Source organism: Aspergillus undulatus (genome assembly GCF_047715775.1).
Source record: "Aspergillus undulatus strain CBS 261.88 unplaced genomic scaffold BDV17scaffold_40, whole genome shotgun sequence".
NCBI classification, from domain to species: Eukaryota; Fungi; Ascomycota; class Eurotiomycetes; order Eurotiales; family Aspergillaceae; genus Aspergillus; species Aspergillus undulatus.
In genome coordinates this window covers 91,276-110,528 of record NW_027396644.1, presented here as the reverse complement: position 1 = coordinate 110,528, position 19,253 = coordinate 91,276, and the positions used below count along the sequence as shown (strand labels likewise).

Genomic DNA, 19,253 nt, shown 5'->3' with positions numbered 1-19,253 from the left:
ACCGGCGGGGCTCGACTCAGAGTCTGGGAGTTCACAGTGGTCGAAGTAGTCGCTCAGGTACCTGGCAAGGGTTTGCGCATTCCAGAAGGGTTCCTCATCGAATGTGACATAATCGTCGAGTTCATCATGATCGGGCTTCTCCACAGTGGCTGCATAACGGGCGAAGAATTCTGGACGAGCATCTTCTTGAAGTGTAATTGGGATTTGCTGAATGCCCAGCTGTCGGAGACCGCGGCGTAGGTAATGATCGGTATCTCACCACCCAAATATGAAGGTCTGGTTCATTGAATCTAGCAGCGAAGCTACACTATATACAGAAGAAACAGGGGTAAGCTCACTAACTAAAATAGGAAGTAGAACGATATGATATATGACCGAGCGGACGCTGACTAATGATAAGTTCGGCGTTGAAGCGCATTCTTAGCCGTCACCAAAGGTCGACACCAGCCTTTCAAGGTCGCAGTGGGCGAGGGAACGGTAGATCGCCGCCAGCTTCTTGCGGCGGGTTTTGTTAACAGCCAGCTCCTTCGGTTCCATCTTTCGTATGTGCGGGCTCGAAAGTCGTGGAATGGTGAGGCGATGGAAGTGATGATGTAGGAAGAGGAAAGAGAAACAAAGCGCGGTGGGGAGTGTTGTGATCACGTGCGTTGCTTCAGCGCCACGCGGCCGCTAATTGGTTGGTAGGTCTAGTATTCACCATTATGTTCACAATAACACAAAGAACCAACCAAGCACAGGGAACGACACAAAATCTCTGCCTGGCTTCGACCACTCAAGAAGGGGTGTCTTGGCGAACTTTCGAGCCATTCGACTGACCCTCCTATCCTTCGCCTTGAGACACTGCTCCCCTCCGCATTAACCCTCCGTCTTGTTCGATCCCTCAATTCTCTTATCTCTCGATTGCTACTCCCATCGCCAGTTGTGAACCATGCCCAGGAAACTAGTGAAGCTCCCAGAAAGGGTAGACGAGTGGCAGAAACACGTGAGTCAACACAAGATGGGCGATGCCTCCCTCCACGATCCTACGGCAAAGCTCAACTCGGCCTCGGCGATCGACGAAAAGCAATACTTCCGACCTCACGTTCTGTGGAAGGAGATGAAGGGCAATCTTCGCACGTTTGACTGGGAGCTGGCCGGTCTTTCCGAGTGGAAGGAAAGTTGGCCCGGGAAAGCTGTGAATTGGGCAGCGGAAAACAATTCTTGAATGTCCACTCAAGAAGGTCATTGGCGAAGCTGCGTACAAGGTTCTTCTTGCTTCTATGCGTCCGCGCGACACGGCACCTTCACTGCTCCACAGTCACGGGCGCCCCCGCTACCCATCTGTCGGCTGGCTCTACTTCTAGTTCATCCAACGTCAACCCGTGGCGTGGGTTGGCGAGTGGCCATTCATGCTCGGCTTCCGCAGTTGCCCCGCGCCAAACTGGCCTTTCGAGCGGCCCCTTGAGCTCTTCCAGTCCGTCCCAGATAAACAGGCAGCCTCAACCGGGTGTCAAGCCTTTGTCCCCGCCGCTGGCGTCAACCATACCAAAGAAGAGGTCGTTTATTAATCTGGTCGACGACCAACGGCTAACAGTTGCACTTTATACCGAGGAATCGCGTTTACTTCACCGTCTTAGCGAGCTTGAGTACGAAGTTTGGATTCCCTGTACCATATTACGAATACCCTATATATAGATATCTTGCGGATGCACTAATGCAAACACATACGATTTTCCACGTTGTATACCTCGATCTATCCAAGGTCATCATTAACATTCAGGACCTCGCCGGCTTACATTCTTTAAGGGGCGAAGCTAATCCGTATCATTGGTATCCCTTCTAAGCGTGGTCCGCAACACCCGCGGCGAGACACTGAGCGCGTTCCCCTCTTTTCTAATCTCAAATACAAAATCGTCGACTGCAATGCTCCCATATACCGGACTATCGACCGTCAACCAAGAGATACAGACGTTTGTGAATGGTCCATTTGGTGGCCCAGTTGGAGGTGGAGCTGTCATGATGGCTCGGAAAGAGATCTTGTTGTGGCTTCTGAGCCCACTCGGATACAAGCGCACATCGAGCTCGCCCTCTGGTCTCTCCCATTGCAAACTGGCAAGTGATTCCAGCATATCCTTTCCTTTGTTCTCCCATTTTGTGATCCTGAGACCTGGACCCTCGTCGGTTATAAGCGTCAGCTTGTCGCTGCCTGACGTGTACGTTCCTCCGAACTGCAGCCTTGCCTCCTCCTTCGCGACGGCATCGAGCGCGGGGATCATGATGGTCGTGACCAAATCCCCTTACGCTGAAACCGAGGGTGTCGTTCTCTGACCTGCTGCTAGGATTGTGAATCCAACGTTGTGCTCCGGTGATAAACCCACCATGGCCGAGTAGGCGCCAATGTCCCCGGATTTGGCGAATAAGTCTATCGGCCGAGGCTGGTTCAAATGGTAAATCTCGAACGGTGCTCCAACTGAAATTGCACGGTCAGCAGTGCGCGCCACGGGCTTCAGCCATCGTCTAGTAAGCGCCGGCGATAGCAGATCATTGTTAAGGATTGCTCGCCCGAGCGTGCTCAGGTCTTTGGTCGATGAGTATATACCACCAGACCTGAGTCATTAGATTGAATGCGAAACGTCGAGAACAATACTCACAAGGTCATATCAGCATAGTCCATGTCCCACGCAGTTGCATTCAGAGGTCCTGGAATGATCCCTACACGGTCAGCTGGCTTGCTGTACGACGAGCGGGTAAGCTCGAGGCGCTCTATCAACCGCTTGTCCACCTGATGTCTAATTTTCTCCCCTGCCATTTCCTCAATCACGTATCCAAGCAATTGGAATGCGTCGTTGGAATAGACAGGACTTGAGGATGTTGAGACGACCGGGGGCCTTTTGACCGCGTTTTCAAAGAACTCTACTCCTTGGTTAAAGATGTCAAGAATGAGGATGCGATCTGCCTACCGGCTCTATTGCACATCGGACCAAAACCGCACTTCGGAATCAGCGAGTCTGCAAGGTGAGGAAAGCCAAGTTTTAGCATTGGGGAGGGATCTGTAGAGCGATCACCGAGGCCATCTGCTGCCTGTTAGTCGACCTTTCCAAGGGACCGGCGATGCACTCACAAGACCGTCCCAGGCCGGCCGTGTGGCTGGCGAGCTCCCCGATTGTAATATGTTCCCAATTGGCGTTGTCAATCCCACTGAAGACTGTCACATTGTCTTTGAGGTCGTCGGTCGTCTCTCGCAGCTCCGGTATATATTTATGCAAAGGCTCGTGCAAGGCCGCATCGCCGCTTTCCATCAGCAGAAGCAAAACCGCCCACAGTTTGGACACACTTCCTATCCTGAAGACCGTGTCTTGGTCGACAGTATTAACTCCGATCGTGTTGTTCTGAGCAGATGTCGCAGTATGGTAATACTCGAAAAGCGGCTTTGAATGACGCGCGCTGTAGACTTGAACAGTGAACGAGGTCTGATCCGGATCTATCGCCGTATACTGTGTACTGTTTGCTGGGGTAAGTTTGTTCTCTATGGACTTGGTGAGGTTGGCAATTGCTTTCTCGAAAGCGACAGAGTCTGATGGGCTGTTCGGAGCAGGAAAAATAGGGCCCGCCAGCGGGCATGTCAACGCAACCACCGGCGCGACAAAAAGCCAATGCAGAACGATCTTCCGCATATTTAGGTAAGGATGGGTGATCAACATCTGCAGAGTGCGAGCGATCGTCGAGAGATCTGTGGGGGGGGGGAAAGGAGGGCGCGGTATTCCATCGAGCCTTCCTTGCCTTAAGTGCGCTCACAGTCGTCCACGAAGAGTGATGACTTGTCAAGACCCAAGGGGGCAGTCAGATTCCAAACGATATCATAGCTCATTCACCCATTGAAGAGGTAATATGCCGATCCCTGTCTGGATCACACCGGACATTTCTTACCTACTGTCTGGTCTTCTTTGTTCATTCACTTTCAGATTCACTCGGGCTGTCTCGGCACTCTTACTTGCATATCTCGGAACCTCCTTCATGAAACCTATGCGCCTGCCTTCCTTCACGAGGTCTCCAATGAGAGGAATCGCCAGTAAGCAGATGTTGCTCTTGTGAATCGCTATATGTCGTCCAAAAAACGAGGCTGATGTCCTGACGGCGATCATTGCAAACCGGATTGGACTTCCATGTCGAGCCCCGACAATTGATTTTGCGAGACTACGCGCTCCAATGCACTCTGATGCGTCGCATTCCTTCAGATCGTCCCCGCATGCGCTCGAGTCATAAGTACCGCCACCAGATCTCTCGGCGTGCCCTAGCTTCATTCCTTGAGCGCCCAAGGGCAATGTTTGCCACGAACCTGAGCCACAATTGCGTCGGAGAGTCTGGTTATCGGATGCAAGCTAAATCCTTCGTTCGGCACTCGTGAAAACCTTCTAGAATGAGTTGCCCCCCGTTGATGTCTGTCCGTGAACGCCGTCTTCTGACTATCTGCGACTCCTCTTTTAGCACAGTTCATACTTCGGAAGGATAACAATGAAAGTCCTACAGCAATGAGATTTTACCTCTAGGAAAGGAAATGCTTGTTGTCGCTATTTTGGTGGAAATGGCGTAGCCTGTACGCTCGTGTTTGATGCTTTTTTTTTTTTTTCCCTCGCTGACAAGCTAATATATTACGAATATACACACGCTTTTTCCATGCACGAAAACCCGTTGGCCAATCTACAGGTCAAAGGTGTGCTCGTGGATGTTGATGGTCGCGACCGTCCAGGTCTTTCCCCCGTCCGACGTGCTGAAGTCAGTCGAGTCAGCCTCAGTGAGGACAAGAGTGTCCTTGAATGACTCGTCGGCTGAGTCGAGGATGATAGTGGTCGAGGTGTACTCTGCTTTCGATTAATATCCATCCAGGCCATCGATAACGGATCGAACGACTTACTGTGCGCAGCGACGGTGCTCTTGCAGGCATCGTCCTGGCATTCAACAGCAGTTCCCCAGCCTTGGGCTTGGCCAGAATCTGAGTTTTTGTCAGTATATACATTCTGCGATTAGAATGAAACGGGAATGACTTACCGGTCGACAGGCTAGATACAACTTCATTGTTGATCGAGACAGTCTGGTCGTACTTGCCCGTGTCGTCGTTGTATTTGTCTAGGCTAGTCAGCGGTGTACCCTTAATTCAACAAATCTGGGAAGCCTTACAGTGCATGGTCAGTCCATCGCCGGCGTTAGCGGGGACCTGGTCGCCACCAAGCTGGGTGCCTATTGCTTCGTTAACCGCATTGTTCCAGCGCATCGTGCGTGTCGCCTTTGGCATATACATACCCTGTAGCGTACTAGCCCAGGTACACCACTGTCCTTCGCTTGCACCACAGTTCCTATCTCGCCGTCAGTACTGAGTCGCACCTCACCACAGGAAACGGAGAACAAAGAGAACGTACGCAGCGGGGTCAGCAAACGAAACCGCCAAAGCCTGGATCAAATCACCGCCGCTTGTTCCCATACCCGGCCACAGAGCAAGACGGTCCTGGAGTCCAGGCGTCTCGGGAAGGACAAGGGTAGTCTTCGCTTCACGGATCCATGAGTTGGTAGGCCCGAGAGAGAAGGCGGGTCCGAAGCCGACGTTGCTCTGGGCGGCAGCAGCCTTGAGGAGAGCGAGCGCGACGGCTGCCATTGAGAGAGTCATGGAGTGCATGGTTGCGATTGCGTTCTAGCTGGCTGATCGACTGTATTCGAGGGGTTGAGGATTTTGGCTGTTACACCTGAAAGGATGGAGAGAGGGCACGCTTTATAGGGCAACCTCCTGAAGAGTGGCAGTCGTTGAAACAAGACAAAATGAAACACCCGCTAAGATCATCCAGCACGTGGGTCGGGATCCCATTCCAGGTCCCACATGAGCTTGACTTTCAATTTGGGGCTTTAGGGCTGTTGGCGGAAGTTTTGGTGGAGTTTCTCCATGTGCTTGTCTGCGGCCGTGGGTGTTTCAGGTAAAGCTTCAATCAGCGCGCGGCCCCATGTCCTTGGAGCCAAGGGGCAATCTCCGTGCTTAACTAACTCGGGAATAGGATCCTGAATCCCGATATCTACCGAAGTTCTTTTCACGTTTGCAGATTGCCTGATATGAGAACTAGACGTGGATTCAAAGTACGGTTTCTTCAACGACCAATTCAACTTCCGGTCCGTGTCCCAGGTTCAGCTGACACCATTGACCATACTCAATCACCGGGGGAACTTTATAAAACAACATTCAACTCCCGAGGTTCTTTTCCTCGAGTCACTCGGACTCGCAGTGCGGACTCGAAATCTTTTACTAATGACAACAAACTGCGCAAATGTAACTGCCGCCCGATACGCCAACGGATCACCATGTTCAATCCCCCTGGCCACCAAGCCCTCCGTCTTCTGCCAATCCACAAACCCCAAGGCCTTAACATTCTCCCTGGTCACAAGCTCCATAAGCTTCCGATGCGTAGCTCCACCAACAGGCCACCGCATCGGCGCCATATAAGGCTTCTTCTTCATTCTATAAACCTCCTCCGTGACGAACGGCTTGACTGCTTCGCGGAGGATTTACTTCTCTGTGAACTTGCCACTGTCATAAACACCCCTCATTTTCAGAGATGGCTGGATACATTTTGCATACTCCGTCAAATGGTGGTCTAGGAACGCAGGGCGCGATTCAACCTAGTACGCCATATCGATGTTGTCACCTAGATACCGCAAGAGCGAGTTTGCGAATACGGACTGCGTCCAGGTGTACTTGGCCGTGTGAAGAGGGTGCGATTTATCGCTCATCTTGAGTCGTGTCTCCCCGTCCAGACTATCAACAAAGACAGTCTGGGTGTCGCTGGTATTCAGATGTTCTGGATCTGCCGTCAGCTCCCGTCATGAAACCCGCCGGTTTTGCCCCTTTGAGTGTCCGTTTTGTGGAAGGGAGGGTTGGCGGTACGACCCATTTGAGTCCAGTGATCTGATTACTTCCTGTGATTTCCAGGGCGCGCGCGTGCCTCTCGGGCGTGTAGTCCTCTGGTATCCAGGTCTTGCCGAGCTCGAGCAGGAACTCGTTCTGGAAGCTTGAGTCGCTCCGGAAGTGCTCGTCCGATCCTTCGCCAACGCCAGAGTCAGTTAGCTCTACCGCCCAAGGCAATGTAGGTAAAGGGTGGTCTACCTGTAACGACAACCTTGGATCCGGCATTGTGCGCGGCCTCGGCCATTGCAAGCTTACCGGCGCCGTTAACATCCGCCATGAAAGACTCGCTGTACCACACGGCATCTTCAAAGCTCTCGGCAAGAACTTTCTCGCTCACAGTAACGGGGTTGGATGTAACGCCCAGATGCTCCGTCGTGCGCTTCGCGACATCCGATTCATCCATCCCACTGTTCTTGTCAAACTGTACAGTGAAGCACTAGATCCGGTATAAATCCTGACTCGTGTCGTCCACTAGTCTGGCACCATCTTTGACGAAGTGCACAACCATTTCTGCGATTGCGGATGAGTCGATTCCGCCGCTGAGGCAGATATCTACGGGGACGTCTGCGCGTAGCCGGACGCAGACTGCGTCGAGGAGACGTTAACGGACGCCTTGGATCATTTCTTCTTCTGTTCGTGTTTGTTTCGTGTGCTGACGGGACCAGAATCTGGCTTCCATGAGGTAATGGGGCCGAACCTTATCTGGGCATTTGAAGTCCTAGTACTTCTCCGTTCTCAGATCTCCATAGTTCCGACTGACGAGGTACTGGCCCCGTAGAATCTGCAAACATCAGCCCGGGCCATACAAGAAAGCCAACAAGAGTCCCATGGGCCTACCTTCTTCACCCTCCTAAAGATCGTCCTCTCATCAAACATCCAACCGGTCTCAACAACAGACCCAACATCCCACTCCGGCTTCCACCCCTACATAAGAGACTGCTTCATCTCCATCGCAACAAGCACTCTCCCCTCCTGGATCGTATAATAAAGACACTTAACCCCAAACCGATTCCGTGTGGCAAGGAAGACCTCCCTCTTGGCAAGGAACACCTCCCTCTTGGCAACCCAAAGCCCCAGCACAAACTCACCACTCAGATGGTCCAAGAAGCTAAGTCCGTACTGCGTATACAACGCAAGCACGATCTCGCAGTCGCTCTGCCCCTGGAAGCGATATTCATCCGCGAGGGCGTTTCGGTATCTCTCGTGGTCGTAGAGTTCGCCGTTTACGACGGCGTAGATCACCTTGTGCTCGTCGCGGTAGGTGAAGGGTTGGTTTCCTTTGGGGTTGAGGTCGATTATGGAGAGTTTGGGGGTGGCCGAGGCCGCTAATAGTCAACAGGGTTGTTGTCGCAATGAGGGGATAGCACACGCACCAACGCGATTATTGCCACTGATCCATTTCCCTGATGGATCTGGGCCTTTCAAGGCTGTCGGTGATTTCTTCTTCAACTTCGGTCTTGCTTCGTTCGCGGGCGGACGACTGCGACTGCATTATGAGGAAGGCGGTCATTCCACACATTCTGACATTATGCGAGCTCTTGAATGGTAGGAGGTCGAAGTTAGGGTATCGTTGTCTTCCTGTCCGTCTCTGGACATCTATGAGTTTTCGCGATGAGTCAATGCAGGACAGAAGCGGGAGGCCACGACACGACACGACTGAGTTGGAAACAAAGGAGTATGTGTATCGTCAGAGCGCGGACAGCGGTCTTATAATATTGTTGAGGTAAGCATGCCTGTTAGATGTGGGTAGTATTGCTACTTAACTAGCCATGGGATTATTGTGTTTTTGGGGGTTATAGTCAGGATCCACGGGTCCACGAGGATGATGGTTAGGTAAAGTTGACACGACGGATATATATATCGAGCACTAAAAGAGCAAAAATAACACAAAGTAATATTACGGCACATGGGGTATTGAGTATATTTGAAAAGGAAGATAATACGAATCCGCATGACTTGAGCTTGGAAAAATTTCCGATTAATAGCCCTGTCATCCCAACACATACATACCTGAATAGAGCACGGTAGGACAGCAAGCCCTAAATCGAGCTCAATGGTCCGGGCAAAAGGCTCCCTTCGCAGAAATAAGCCAAGCGTGATCGAAGAACGCTTAAGCATTGAGATGTAGCTCTTCTAAGCGATCTCGCCTCAGGCCCAGCGACTGTATCGCGCACCCCCTCATCGCAAATCTCCCACTCTAGCATCGCAATATCCCCCTCCAACTCCCTCTTCTGAGTATTAGTAATCCACTCCTCGACCAGACTCTCCAAGAAAATAGGACGCCAATTCATGCCCAGGGCATACCTCGAACGCGCTCTTCACAGCCTCAAGATCCTCATTACTGCGACGAAGACGTAATCGTGACAACCTGGGTTTTTTTGTGGGGTGTTATCCATTTTTATGTTACAACGGGGATGTCTACGGGACTGTTCTCTGAGGAAATTGCCCGAAGAGGGGTGAGCTGGGCTTGACATATCTACATATTTCTGGTTTCGGAGGTACAATGCGCCACAGTTGAATGGCATTCGTTCTTTATGCGCATAACTGCGTGATCCTGTCAAAGACCCTGACTATGATCATGATAGCTGCTACTCGGGGACTCTGTAAAAGGCAAATGAAATAGGCAAAGACTTGGCATGGTGTGACTCGTGATTTGGTTAAGATTGTCTGAAAGAGCCCGCGTTGTTTAGAATGCAATTTCAAAGAATAACAGGATTGAAAGAGTTCCCTGCAGGAATTCCGACTGAATAGCGAAATGAGAACATCGAACCTGAGCTGATACACCATATTCTGAAAGGGTAGGCCTGGAAGATGGCCCCGATCATTCGACTGCACCTTGGGTAGAACACCGCTGGCAACAGGGCAGTGGCGTATCCTCATTACAGCCCTCTCTGTCGCAATAGGTGGCATGCTCGTTACACTCTCCAGCTCACAGGAAGCCAACTTGTAGCAGCACCACTGTTTCTCGCTTTCCTTCAGCTCAGCCTGCGCATCTGGGTCCGAGGCAGTTTCTTGATCGGAAACGCTGTCAGGCTGGGGCTTGGAGTCAGGGAAAGTTGAAGTTAAAGCTGCTAGATTGGATGGACCGCTTTCCTCACTTTGGGGCTCAGGCTCAGGCTGCTTCTCCTAGTATAATGCACCACCAGGCTCATCCGGCGCAGCCTTGACCTCACAAAGCAAAGTCTTCGCGTCCATCATAACGCCCTCCAAGGTTGCAAGTTTCTCAAGCAAAACCTCAAGCCACCGCCTCTCATGCTGCTTTACCGCAGAATCCACGATGGTAAGGAATTCCGTCTCCGTACTCGAGGCAACCCAACCGACCCTGTGCAGCGATTGAAAGTGACGCGCAGCTATGCCTGCATCCATGCCGAGGTCCGAGTAGCTCACCTTGTATCCGCTTGGAAGGCTCTTTATGAACCAGAGGCGTTGGTTTCTGATGCTTTGCTCTTCATTTAGGATGAGGATCCAGTTGTGTGGTTGGCCGGGATTGCGTTTTCCGATGGCGATGGTGATGTAGAGCTTTTTTAGCTGTCTGGGTAGGCTTGGGGAGTTGGTTGCTTTCTTTGAAGGAGCCATGTTTACTTTGGTACTGCTGGATGCTGTAACTGTTTGAGATATTTGAAAGGAGAGAGTACGCGGCGTTTTGGTGAACTCACAGGGCCCGGGGTTGAGAGAAGTAGATTTTATAGACGTGCCTCAGTTCACAGTAGGATACTGTAATGGATAGCACTGCACTGCGGATGCGGACCTTTTCCTTTGATGAGTGGGTACAATGGCTTGGAGACGTTTACTGTGAAAGTATGTCTCAGCCTCACATACTGGGTCATTTTATTACCTGCTGCTACAGACTGATCCCGACACAGTGGCCACAATGCTACAAAGTTTCAATAATAGAGTAACAATGGGATAGTGGCACTAAAAGCGTAGAGGAACATAGTTCTAAGGGACTCCTAGGAAAATTTTTGTTGATATAGAACGAACAATAGGATTCTTTCTAGATATAGAGACCCAAGAACAATCAAGAATTATGAAATTGCATACCAAAGCACTGTATCTACATGTATTGATAAACGAGTAGCCCAAGTGAATATCGCCAACTCAAGACCCAAAAGCTAGTTCAGCACCTGTTGGAAGACGGCCTCGACGCCTCCTCGAGGTCCCATCCATGAAAGATAACGCTCCACGACTGGCTTTTCCACGCGGCACTTGCCCCCGCGTCAACTGAGTGGTAGGAGGCCCGCCAATTAGCTGTGTAACGGGCGCCCTGGATTATGGAATTGAGCATCTCAGTGTCAACTTAATCCCATGACTCCTCTCCAGAGTCAGCGGTTGTATCTGTGGTTACAGGCGTCGGCGCTGGAGCCTCGCCGATGATTTGCGCGTTGGCGTTCGTGGCCTCAAGCATCCGGACGACCTCATTTTCGACGTCCTCGCTGTTTTGACCGTCTGTTTCACTCTGGCTCTGGCTTTCCTCCTCGCTGCCCTCATCTCCTTCACCCGTCCCCTTAGCCGGATTCTCCCACAAGATATCGTTAAAACATAACGCCTTAGACATACTAATCCAACCCCGCTCAATAAGCCGTCCCATGAGCATCTCATCCCAAGATCCCTCCTCCTCACAAACAGCCTCCTCCAAAAAGCGAAGAACATCATCTTCCTCGTTCTCAGGGAAGTTACAGATCTTGTACACGCTGCTGTATGCTGTGGGGCTCATACGGGATCCCAAATTGCTGGGTGCTTGCCGTGAGACGAGTGGGCTGCCGGGGTTGTTGTAGATGTAGTAGAATGTACATTCCATCTTGTAGCTTTCCTGCGGTGGGACGAGGGCGAGAGACCAGGTGTGGGGCTCTGCGGCTCCGGGTTCTATGTGGATGAAGACCACTAGGGACATGGTGTTTGGGGGGAGGGACATTTTAGTTGGCGTTTTGGGAGTATTAAAGTGACGTTGCTGGGCATGAAGTGGATTGGTGAGCTTTGGTGAGTGGTCTTTGGGTAAGCAAAATTGCCGTGAGGTTTTGAATGTACATAGGTACCTTCCACTAGACTCGAGAAGCTTGATATAGACTTGTTCGCTGTGTTACTATGCAGCCTAAAGACCACAGGGCCTTTGTAGCAGCATTGTTTCTGGATAATGATAATCCTGGTCTGGGTGACTGATAAAGCGAGACTTAGAGATAAAAAACGGGAATATTTAAAAACGGAGTGATAAACGTTTCCTACAATCATTGTTATCCTTTCACCATTGTTACATGCACCCCTGTTCCAGATCTTCCGTAGTAGCTATTGGCTGCCTCTCACGGTACGAACGAAGCCCCGTACGGGAAGACAATGGGGACAAAGAAGGAGATGTCGCGTAACAAGAAAAACTACGTGGTTTGCTGGGCGTCAACTCTGATGTGGTTCAATGGAGAGTTGGATAGGTTCCCGGGGTGGCCCGCGGTTAGGGTTCCTCAAGGGCCAAACAAAAGAACCGCCGGGCCAGGGCTCAACAGCTCCAACTACATCAAGCAGCCTCGGGGTTTCTCTCGGTGACGTGCACCCACATATCCGAGATGACGAAGAGCCCCATGTAGTTCTGGGCTTTCCAGGGCTGCGTCGGTTGAAGAAGCGCCAGGTCGAAGTTGCGAAGGAGCTTCGGTGTTTTCATTGTTAGCATAGCACTGACACGACAGAAATATCTTCTCACCTCAAAAACTGTCTTCCCAATCTCAATCTGCGCCACCGGCTTCCCAAGACACTGGAACCTGCCGTGGCCAAAAAGAAGATCGTTGGTCCTTGTCATCTCAGCCAGCTTCGTTGGGTCCTCGCACTCAATCCACCGCTCAGGCCGAAACGCCTTTGCGTCAATGCCGTAGATTTTCTCGCTCCGGTGCATGGCGTACGCCGAGTATCCGACGCAGATGCCGCCGGGTAAGTAGATGGTTTTCCCGTCGACGATAACGGTGTCGCCACCGGCTGGAACATCTCGCGGGAAGATATTTGCAACAGGTGGTCGCGCGCGCAGCGACTCCCGGATGACGGCTTGCAGGTACGGGAGTTGCCTTGCCTGAGCAGCTGATATAAGGCCTTTACCGTTTGCTGGAGCAAGACCGGCACGTACCGCATCGTCAACCTCTCGCTGGAGTTTAAGATAAACGCGAGGATTGGTCATGAGATGTAGGAGGATGCCGCGTATTGCACCGGCCGTGGTGTCAGAGCCCGCAATGATCTGTTCAAGCGCCTCGCTACGGAGCTCATCGCCCGATAACCCGTGGCGCATGAACGAGGCGAGCATATCAGACCGATCATCTGCGGGCTTTGCAGCTCGCTCATCAACGAATCGGAAACATGTTTGCATCATCTTTCCAAAGCCATTCGTATCTCTGGGCGAGGGAGCAATGAACCTTCCAATCCATGGAGCTTGAGCAAGCCAGCTAAACCCCATCGCGAGAGCGATGTTCATGATGACCATTCCTTCCTCGCTTGATTGAATGTAGTTGTCCACATCGTGGTCGCTCTTTAGCATCCCAAATGCTTTGCCGAGCCCAACGCTGCTGATCACGTCTAGGGTGAGATACTGCACCTTTTTTGCAAGGTCCATGGGTATAACCTCGTGATCCGAGGCGTAAGAGCGGATGACCTCAAGGAACTCTCCAACCCGTTGATCTATAGCGTTTTCGAGATCCAAATTCTCCCGACCGGAGTACTTTTCCTGTCAGCTACCTGCCCCGATGATGCAATGTGAAGGTGAATGAGAGAAATTGGAAAGGACCTACACCAGGACCCATTTGTTTCCGCCGGTGCTCGTGCTTTGCATTATCAGTCTGACTAAAGACGTTGTCTCTTCGGTACTCGAGTCGAGCGGCACTGTAGTACCAGTCGGAGCGCTTATAGCCAGGCCTGTTGTTCACATGCATCAAGACGTCGGGAGAGGACGTAATCAGCACTTTGGGGCCGACGCGGGCGATTACACCTGAGGCGAAGAAATGACATTAGACAGATGCGGCAAGGTTGGGAGAATATAGGCCGTACCATGCTTCTTATTAGCCTCTTCATACCACTCATGGCAATGTCCACTAAGGAACGCAAAACTATGAGGCCAGTTGGAAATGCCCGTCCACCGGGGTCCGGGGAAGTGCCTTAGTTTCACATAGTCTCGGATCGTTCTTATGAGATAGACCCCTAAGAGACTGACAAGAACTATCCCAACCTCCTCTGATGCTGTTGGGAACCACATGGAGGCTCTGATGAATAAGTTGATCGAAGTGGACCGGGCTGTGAGTGAGGTTGGTAGGCTGGGCAACGTGGAGTTGGAGATGGAGGGTCGCGGGGGATATAAGTACGACGTGAAACACACCCTTGCATGGCTGCTGAAGTAAGCATGAAGGACCGTTGTGGGGGGCTTCATATCACCCAGTACTACCCTAGACTTATTCTGGGTGGACCCAGCTAGTATGGGGTTTATGCAATTGATCGGTAACTCGCAAATTGTCAGCCACTGAACCAGCATTACCAGGAACAGACCATCAACGGGGTAAAAGGTAACTTGCATAAGATAGTACTATAGATTACAAATTAAAGAAATTGTAACGGGGCATAGTCTTATGGATCTATGTTCTGTACGGGACAAGGAGGATTGCCTCTCGGGCAATTAAAGAGAGTTATGGGAGAAGGAGACAATGCAGAAACATAGTGGTGGAAGAGGGATACGCGAGTACTTTCCCACAACACTGCTTCATATGGCGTATTCGATGGAAGCATGAGTCACTGGGGTTACACAATAGATACAAAGGGAAGCCGTGTAAGATATTCCTCTTTGTATTAAGATGCGTAACACGCAGGGTTCCATAGCATAGAGGATGCCTGAAAGTCAAAGGATCTAAAATTCCTTGACTGAGGAACGCTCGACGGGGATGTCTATCACTACCACCCAAATTGGCAAGCAAAATTCTAATGGATGCAACTCGAATCAAAGAGAATAACTAGCTAGGGAGATCAGAAATCCCAAAAAACCATAACCAAAACCATAAATAAAATTAAACTGGAAAGTAAACCTACCTCCAACGCCAATATCCAATTAGTAGTAGCACATCTCCTTCTTCAGTCCCCCATACCGAAGGTACAGCGCGTAGAGCAGAAGCGCAAAAGCACTATCACTACCATAGGGATCCGCCTTGACAAGGTCATACAACGACGGCTCAATAGTCGCTCTAGCAAGCCACGCAAACGTTCCAGAGGCCAGAAGGACCGTCCATGCTAGCTTCTCCAGTACTGCAGCTACATAACTCTGGCATCGTTGCGCAGGGTCGGACCGGATCAGGGCATCGACCTCGCTCCAGCGCGCTGCTGGGATTGAGCCCCACGAAACGGTCACAATCTATTGCTGGATCTTCGAGAAAGCGAACGTTGTGCACGCGGTGGGTGTATGTTATTGGTTTGTCTATTGTCGTCGATGTCGTGACGTGGTAGTAACTTCGTATCCCTGTGTCCCTATGCTCTAGGACGAGCATCCAATGGCGAGGGTGCCATGTCTCGTAGTAACTCAGTTGCTCGGCTGGGCCGGCGGCGATGTAAAGGTGGAGTATACCTAAGCCCGCCTTTGCTCTACTGTCAGGAGCACACATGCAGCCTTTCTCAATATTTATTCAATTTTTGGTAATAGTCTGGCCAGCGACCTACCGGATCTTCGCGTCATAATAGTATATCAGTGCACTGCGACGCTCTACAGGGCATATATATTATCCTGTCAAGGAATCTTCAGACACTCAGAAAAAACAAGTACAATACTCCAACTGACTCTTCCCCACAAAGCGCGCCATATCACCCAGCTGAACAAAATCCGCCGGCGAGACAGGATTCTCTCGATCCTGGACATTCTTACCATCCCCATTTCCATCCCCCTCCATCTCAGTATCGCATTCATCATCCCTCGTCCGACACGCAACCTCCCACATCGACTCCCCCACCATATCCCAAAAATACCTCACCGTCCCAAACCGAATCAACCCCTGGTACTCCAACTCCGCCAGGACCTCAACGGTATACTCCTGGCATCGCCGGGGCACAATCGCATGCGTGATCTGAAAGACGCGGAGCTGCATGTACGACGGGATCGAGCCGATCGGCGCGAGATATGCGAAGGGGTGGTTGTGGATCGATTGCCCGGCCTCGGCGCTGTGCTGGTAGTCTGCTGGGCCGCCGGTTATGTGGAAGATTGAGACGTTCGTCGTGTGTCCGTGGGGAGCGAGGATTAGGGCCCAGTGGCGTTGGTGGTGCTCGCTGGCAGATTGGCCGATGCCGATGTATAGGTCTAGCCAGGTGGACGGCATCTTCTGGCCAGTATATTATATATAGGGCTTGTAGTATAACGGTCAAAGTTATTGCGATCCGGCCTTGCGCTACGGGTGGATGAGTCTGGGTTCCTTGTTGAATATATACGTTGTTCCACGAGGGGAATGAAAGCTGAAAGAAACAATAAAGGAAGGCTCTATTGTTCAACACAGGGCCCAACAATGAGCTGTAAAAACATCCGAGACGAAGGGTCTTTGCTTGATTGGATCTTATTAGGTCTTCTTTGTGCCCTTGTTATAACGTGTGAATTATCTTAGGGAAAGAAGCGAACAGAGTGTACCTCGGAGAGGTACTGGAGGTATAGTAGAAAGCTTGGGATTGTATAATCCATTCAGGGTTTATGAGCCTGTTCATGGTGCAGGACATCGAATCACGAGTTAATTACCGTGCGAGGCTTGCTCCTCTAGCGAGTCTCCATTGGTGCTCAGAACCGGCCGGCTAATACGCTTGTATTTCTCGACTCCCTGGAGCAGATAATCAGTAAGACAACATCAACAGAACCAGACACACTCACCTTCATCAACGCATAGAGGTACGGCACATAAATAACCTCACTCTCACCCGCAGTCTCCGCGCGTTCACCTCCCTCCTCAACAGGATGTTCAGATGCCGTCTTGCTCTTCTTTCGAATCCAAACATTCCCCATAAACAGCCCCGTGATCACACTGAGTCCCAGGATCGGCAAGATGGCTATATAAGCCCACATAATCGCATCCCGTCCTGCAAGTCTCACCTGTCGTTGAATGTCATTAGGAAGTGAACTGATAAAATTTAGACTCTCCGCATCACCACTGCCAAGATCCTCCGCAGACACGCTATTGCTACCACCAGCTGCAGGAATGGAAGCCAGTCCAGAGGAGAGTTTATTATTAAACACACTCCCCATGATTGTAATACCTAGTGTGCCACCGAACGGCTCAGCGAATTCGAGGAGAGAGAGCGCTGCGGCGATGCGATCGGGCCAGATGCCTGCGGCGTGGAGGGTTGACGGCATCATGCGGATTCCTGTCCCTGCGCCCGCGAGGACCATCATCCCATTTAGGAGCGTGGTCTTTTGCGCTCTGATGCCGTAGGTTACGAGTGCGATGCCAAGAGTTTCGAGGATTGTTCCGAGTGTTAGAGGGTGGAAAGTTTGGGCGGGGATGGTGTTGCACATTAGGATTGCGAGGTAGACGCCAGCTGGTTTGAGTCTTGTCAGCGTATTGTGGGTTATTTTTGTGTGGGGGTCAGGGACACACCTCCTAGACCGGGGATATAGTAAAGCAACTGCACACCCGCCCTACTAGCAGGGTACTCTTCAACGAGGGTAAAGTAGATCCCAATGTAGTAAAAAACCGAGTACATTGCCGCGCCAGCGGAAAATTGCAATATTGCAAGCCAGAGCGTATCGAGCTTCTTAAACAAACTATATGGGAGCATCGGCTTCTGAGCTGGGAGTATGCGAGCGAAGGTCCCCATTTCGAGAAGGTATTCATAGCAGAAGAAGAAGACGAAGCAGACCCCGCCCACGATTAGCGGTGCTAGAACCTTTGCTGATGTCCAGGGGTATGTCGATCCGCCCCATGCTGTGCCGAGAATTATGAGGCCGACGCCGAATAGAAAGAGGATTGTGCCGATGATGTCGATGGTGGCGAGGGCTGAGAGAAAAGAGGAGAGGTTGGAGCCGCGATGGGGGTATCGGGCTGCTTTGAGCTCCTTGCGGAGGAGAAGGTAGATAATAATGTGAGAGACGAAGGCAATCTGCACCGTTTAGCCCTAGAATCAGTGACCTGATGCCCAGGGCAACGCTTACCGGGATGGATATAACAAAGCAGTAACGCCAGTTAGACTGCGCAGGTGCAGGTTAGCTACATTTTCGGGGTTTGTGTTTCGATGAGGTGAACGAACGTCAGTAAGGTACCTATAAGGCCATTAGTTGCGATTCTGATCGAGGACAAGGAGTAAGGTTAGAAGACATACCCTCCAACAACCGGCCCAACAGAATACGCAACCCCACCAACAAGGGCAAACGTAGAGTTATTCTTCGCATTTTCCTCCAGTGTCACATTATCCGCGAGAACAATCATAACCGTTGTCATCAGGCCAGCTGACGCCACTCCCTGGAGGGCACGACCAAGGAGGAGCATACCCCACGTTTGCGCAGCCGCACAGAGGACACTCCCGACAAGCATGAGGAATGTCGCCAGTTGTAAAGCCGCATGTCGGCCAAAGACATCTGCTAGTTGGCCAAATGTAGGTATCAGACCGGTGGATGTTAGGGTGAAGGCTGTGACTATCCAGTTGAGTTCGTCTAGTTCGTCTACATACTTCATTAGTCTGCGTCAGTTCAAAATAACGGAGGGCCATGCATACTGAAATGCGACGCGATGAATGGAACGGCCGTCGCGACGATAGTGAGATCGAGTGTTGCGAGCAGGTAGGGCATGAACAAGGCGCCGATTAGTTTCCATCGATAAGTGCGGCGCCTGCGCTTCTCGGCCTCGGCCTCTGGTGAAGGGTTCTTCTCTTGTGATGCGATTGGGTTCGTGGAGGCCAGGGTGTCGCCGTCTTGCGACGCATTGCGCTCGAATGGACTGGACTGGGTTTCAAGTGGAAATGTATCTGATTCCTGCTTGGCCGCCCGGGAGGCCTTGATCTTCTTGTAGAGGTAGTAGGCCATGATGATATGCAGGAGGCCGTAGGAGTCCTTGCAAAGCCTGGGTACCAAGACCATTTTATAGAGCATTCCGGCTGGTTATCTGTCTTGAGAATGTACTTCGTATTGCAGCGCCCGCTGAGGCTGGTGATTGATTAGCGACGGGGTACTCAAAATTGCATCCAGCCAAACGAGAACAGACAAGCAACGCCCAGCTGCCTTGAGAACCTCTGGTTGGCCGTCAATTTCCACCCTGCAAACCAGATACGACGCTTACCCAATTAAGCTACGATATGGCTACTGCAATTGGTTTAGTTTGGTGAGCCTTGATGTCTCACAGTTTGTAGGGCTGTGCACGCTATACCC

The 19,253-nt window shown here is 51.3% G+C and overlaps 7 protein-coding genes across 7 annotated transcripts; all 7 read right to left on the bottom strand.

Annotated features, from left to right (window-relative positions):
• Positions 1–1,793: 1,793 nt before the first annotated feature.
• On the bottom strand, positions 1,794–3,653 carry BDV17DRAFT_283104 (serine hydrolase domain-containing protein; the record flags this gene model as incomplete). The annotated part of the gene is made up of 5 exons (XM_073760302.1): positions 1,794–2,275; positions 2,309–2,586; positions 2,631–2,892; positions 2,940–3,053; positions 3,101–3,653. The coding sequence occupies 5 exons, from the start codon at positions 3,651–3,653 to the stop codon at positions 1,794–1,796; spliced, it is 1,689 nt and encodes a 562-aa protein (XP_073613524.1).
• A 1,024-nt stretch (positions 3,654–4,677) lies between these two features.
• Positions 4,678–5,626, bottom strand: BDV17DRAFT_283103 (uncharacterized protein; the record flags this gene model as incomplete). The annotated part of the gene is made up of 6 exons (XM_073760301.1): positions 4,678–4,838; positions 4,892–4,969; positions 5,026–5,103; positions 5,155–5,214; positions 5,278–5,330; positions 5,394–5,626. 6 exons carry the CDS (start codon positions 5,624–5,626, stop codon positions 4,678–4,680), a joined length of 663 nt encoding a protein of 220 aa, XP_073613523.1.
• A 133-nt stretch (positions 5,627–5,759) lies between these two features.
• Positions 5,760–8,441, bottom strand: BDV17DRAFT_299601 (asparagine synthetase B family protein; the record flags this gene model as incomplete). The annotated part of the gene is made up of 12 exons (XM_073763903.1): positions 5,760–6,035; positions 6,231–6,509; positions 6,546–6,611; positions 6,663–6,815; positions 6,847–7,056; positions 7,121–7,358; positions 7,395–7,486; positions 7,529–7,590; positions 7,648–7,703; positions 7,760–7,846; positions 7,886–8,247; positions 8,438–8,441. 12 exons carry the CDS (start codon positions 8,439–8,441, stop codon positions 5,872–5,874), a joined length of 1,773 nt encoding a protein of 590 aa, XP_073613522.1. The 3' UTR covers positions 5,760–5,871.
• A 2,778-nt stretch (positions 8,442–11,219) lies between these two features.
• On the bottom strand, positions 11,220–11,813 carry BDV17DRAFT_293264 (uncharacterized protein; the record flags this gene model as incomplete). The annotated part of the gene is made up of 1 exon (XM_073762561.1): positions 11,220–11,813. The coding sequence occupies one exon, from the start codon at positions 11,811–11,813 to the stop codon at positions 11,220–11,222; it is 594 nt and encodes a 197-aa protein (XP_073613521.1).
• Positions 11,814–12,071: 258 nt separating this feature from the next.
• BDV17DRAFT_268903 (cytochrome P450) lies at positions 12,072–14,198 on the bottom strand. Its single transcript, XM_073758516.1, has 4 exons — positions 13,934–14,198; positions 13,678–13,874; positions 12,609–13,607; positions 12,072–12,554 (listed from the first exon to the last, which is right to left on the bottom strand). The coding sequence occupies exons 1-4, from the start codon at positions 14,136–14,138 to the stop codon at positions 12,426–12,428; spliced, it is 1,530 nt and encodes a 509-aa protein (XP_073613520.1). The 5' UTR covers positions 14,139–14,198; the 3' UTR covers positions 12,072–12,425.
• Positions 14,199–14,978: 780 nt separating this feature from the next.
• On the bottom strand, positions 14,979–16,230 carry BDV17DRAFT_293262 (uncharacterized protein; the record flags this gene model as incomplete). Its single annotated transcript, XM_073762560.1, has 2 exons — positions 14,979–15,244; positions 15,699–16,230. The coding sequence occupies 2 exons, from the start codon at positions 16,228–16,230 to the stop codon at positions 14,979–14,981; spliced, it is 798 nt and encodes a 265-aa protein (XP_073613519.1).
• A 399-nt stretch (positions 16,231–16,629) lies between these two features.
• mfs56 (putative MFS multidrug transporter) lies at positions 16,630–18,911 on the bottom strand (the record flags this gene model as incomplete). The annotated part of the gene is made up of 6 exons (XM_073763902.1): positions 16,630–16,716; positions 16,767–17,431; positions 17,491–17,992; positions 18,045–18,080; positions 18,208–18,551; positions 18,605–18,911. The coding sequence occupies 6 exons, from the start codon at positions 18,909–18,911 to the stop codon at positions 16,630–16,632; spliced, it is 1,941 nt and encodes a 646-aa protein (XP_073613518.1).
• Between the last annotated feature and the right edge of the window lie 342 nt (positions 18,912–19,253).

Bases quoted from the DNA above. Each gene is read 5' to 3' on its own strand.
- BDV17DRAFT_268903 (XM_073758516.1), bottom strand. From the start codon at position 14,138: ATGTGGTTCCCAACAGCATCAGAGGAGGTTGGGATAGTTCTTGTCAGT. The intron at 13,875-13,933 runs GTACGGCCTATA...TCTTCGCCTCAG, and splicing joins AGAGGCTAATAAGAAGCATG to GTGTAATCGCCCGCGTCGGC. The intron at 12,555-12,608 runs GTGAGAAGATAT...AAAACACCGAAG, and splicing joins TTGGGAAGACAGTTTTTGAG to CTCCTTCGCAACTTCGACCT.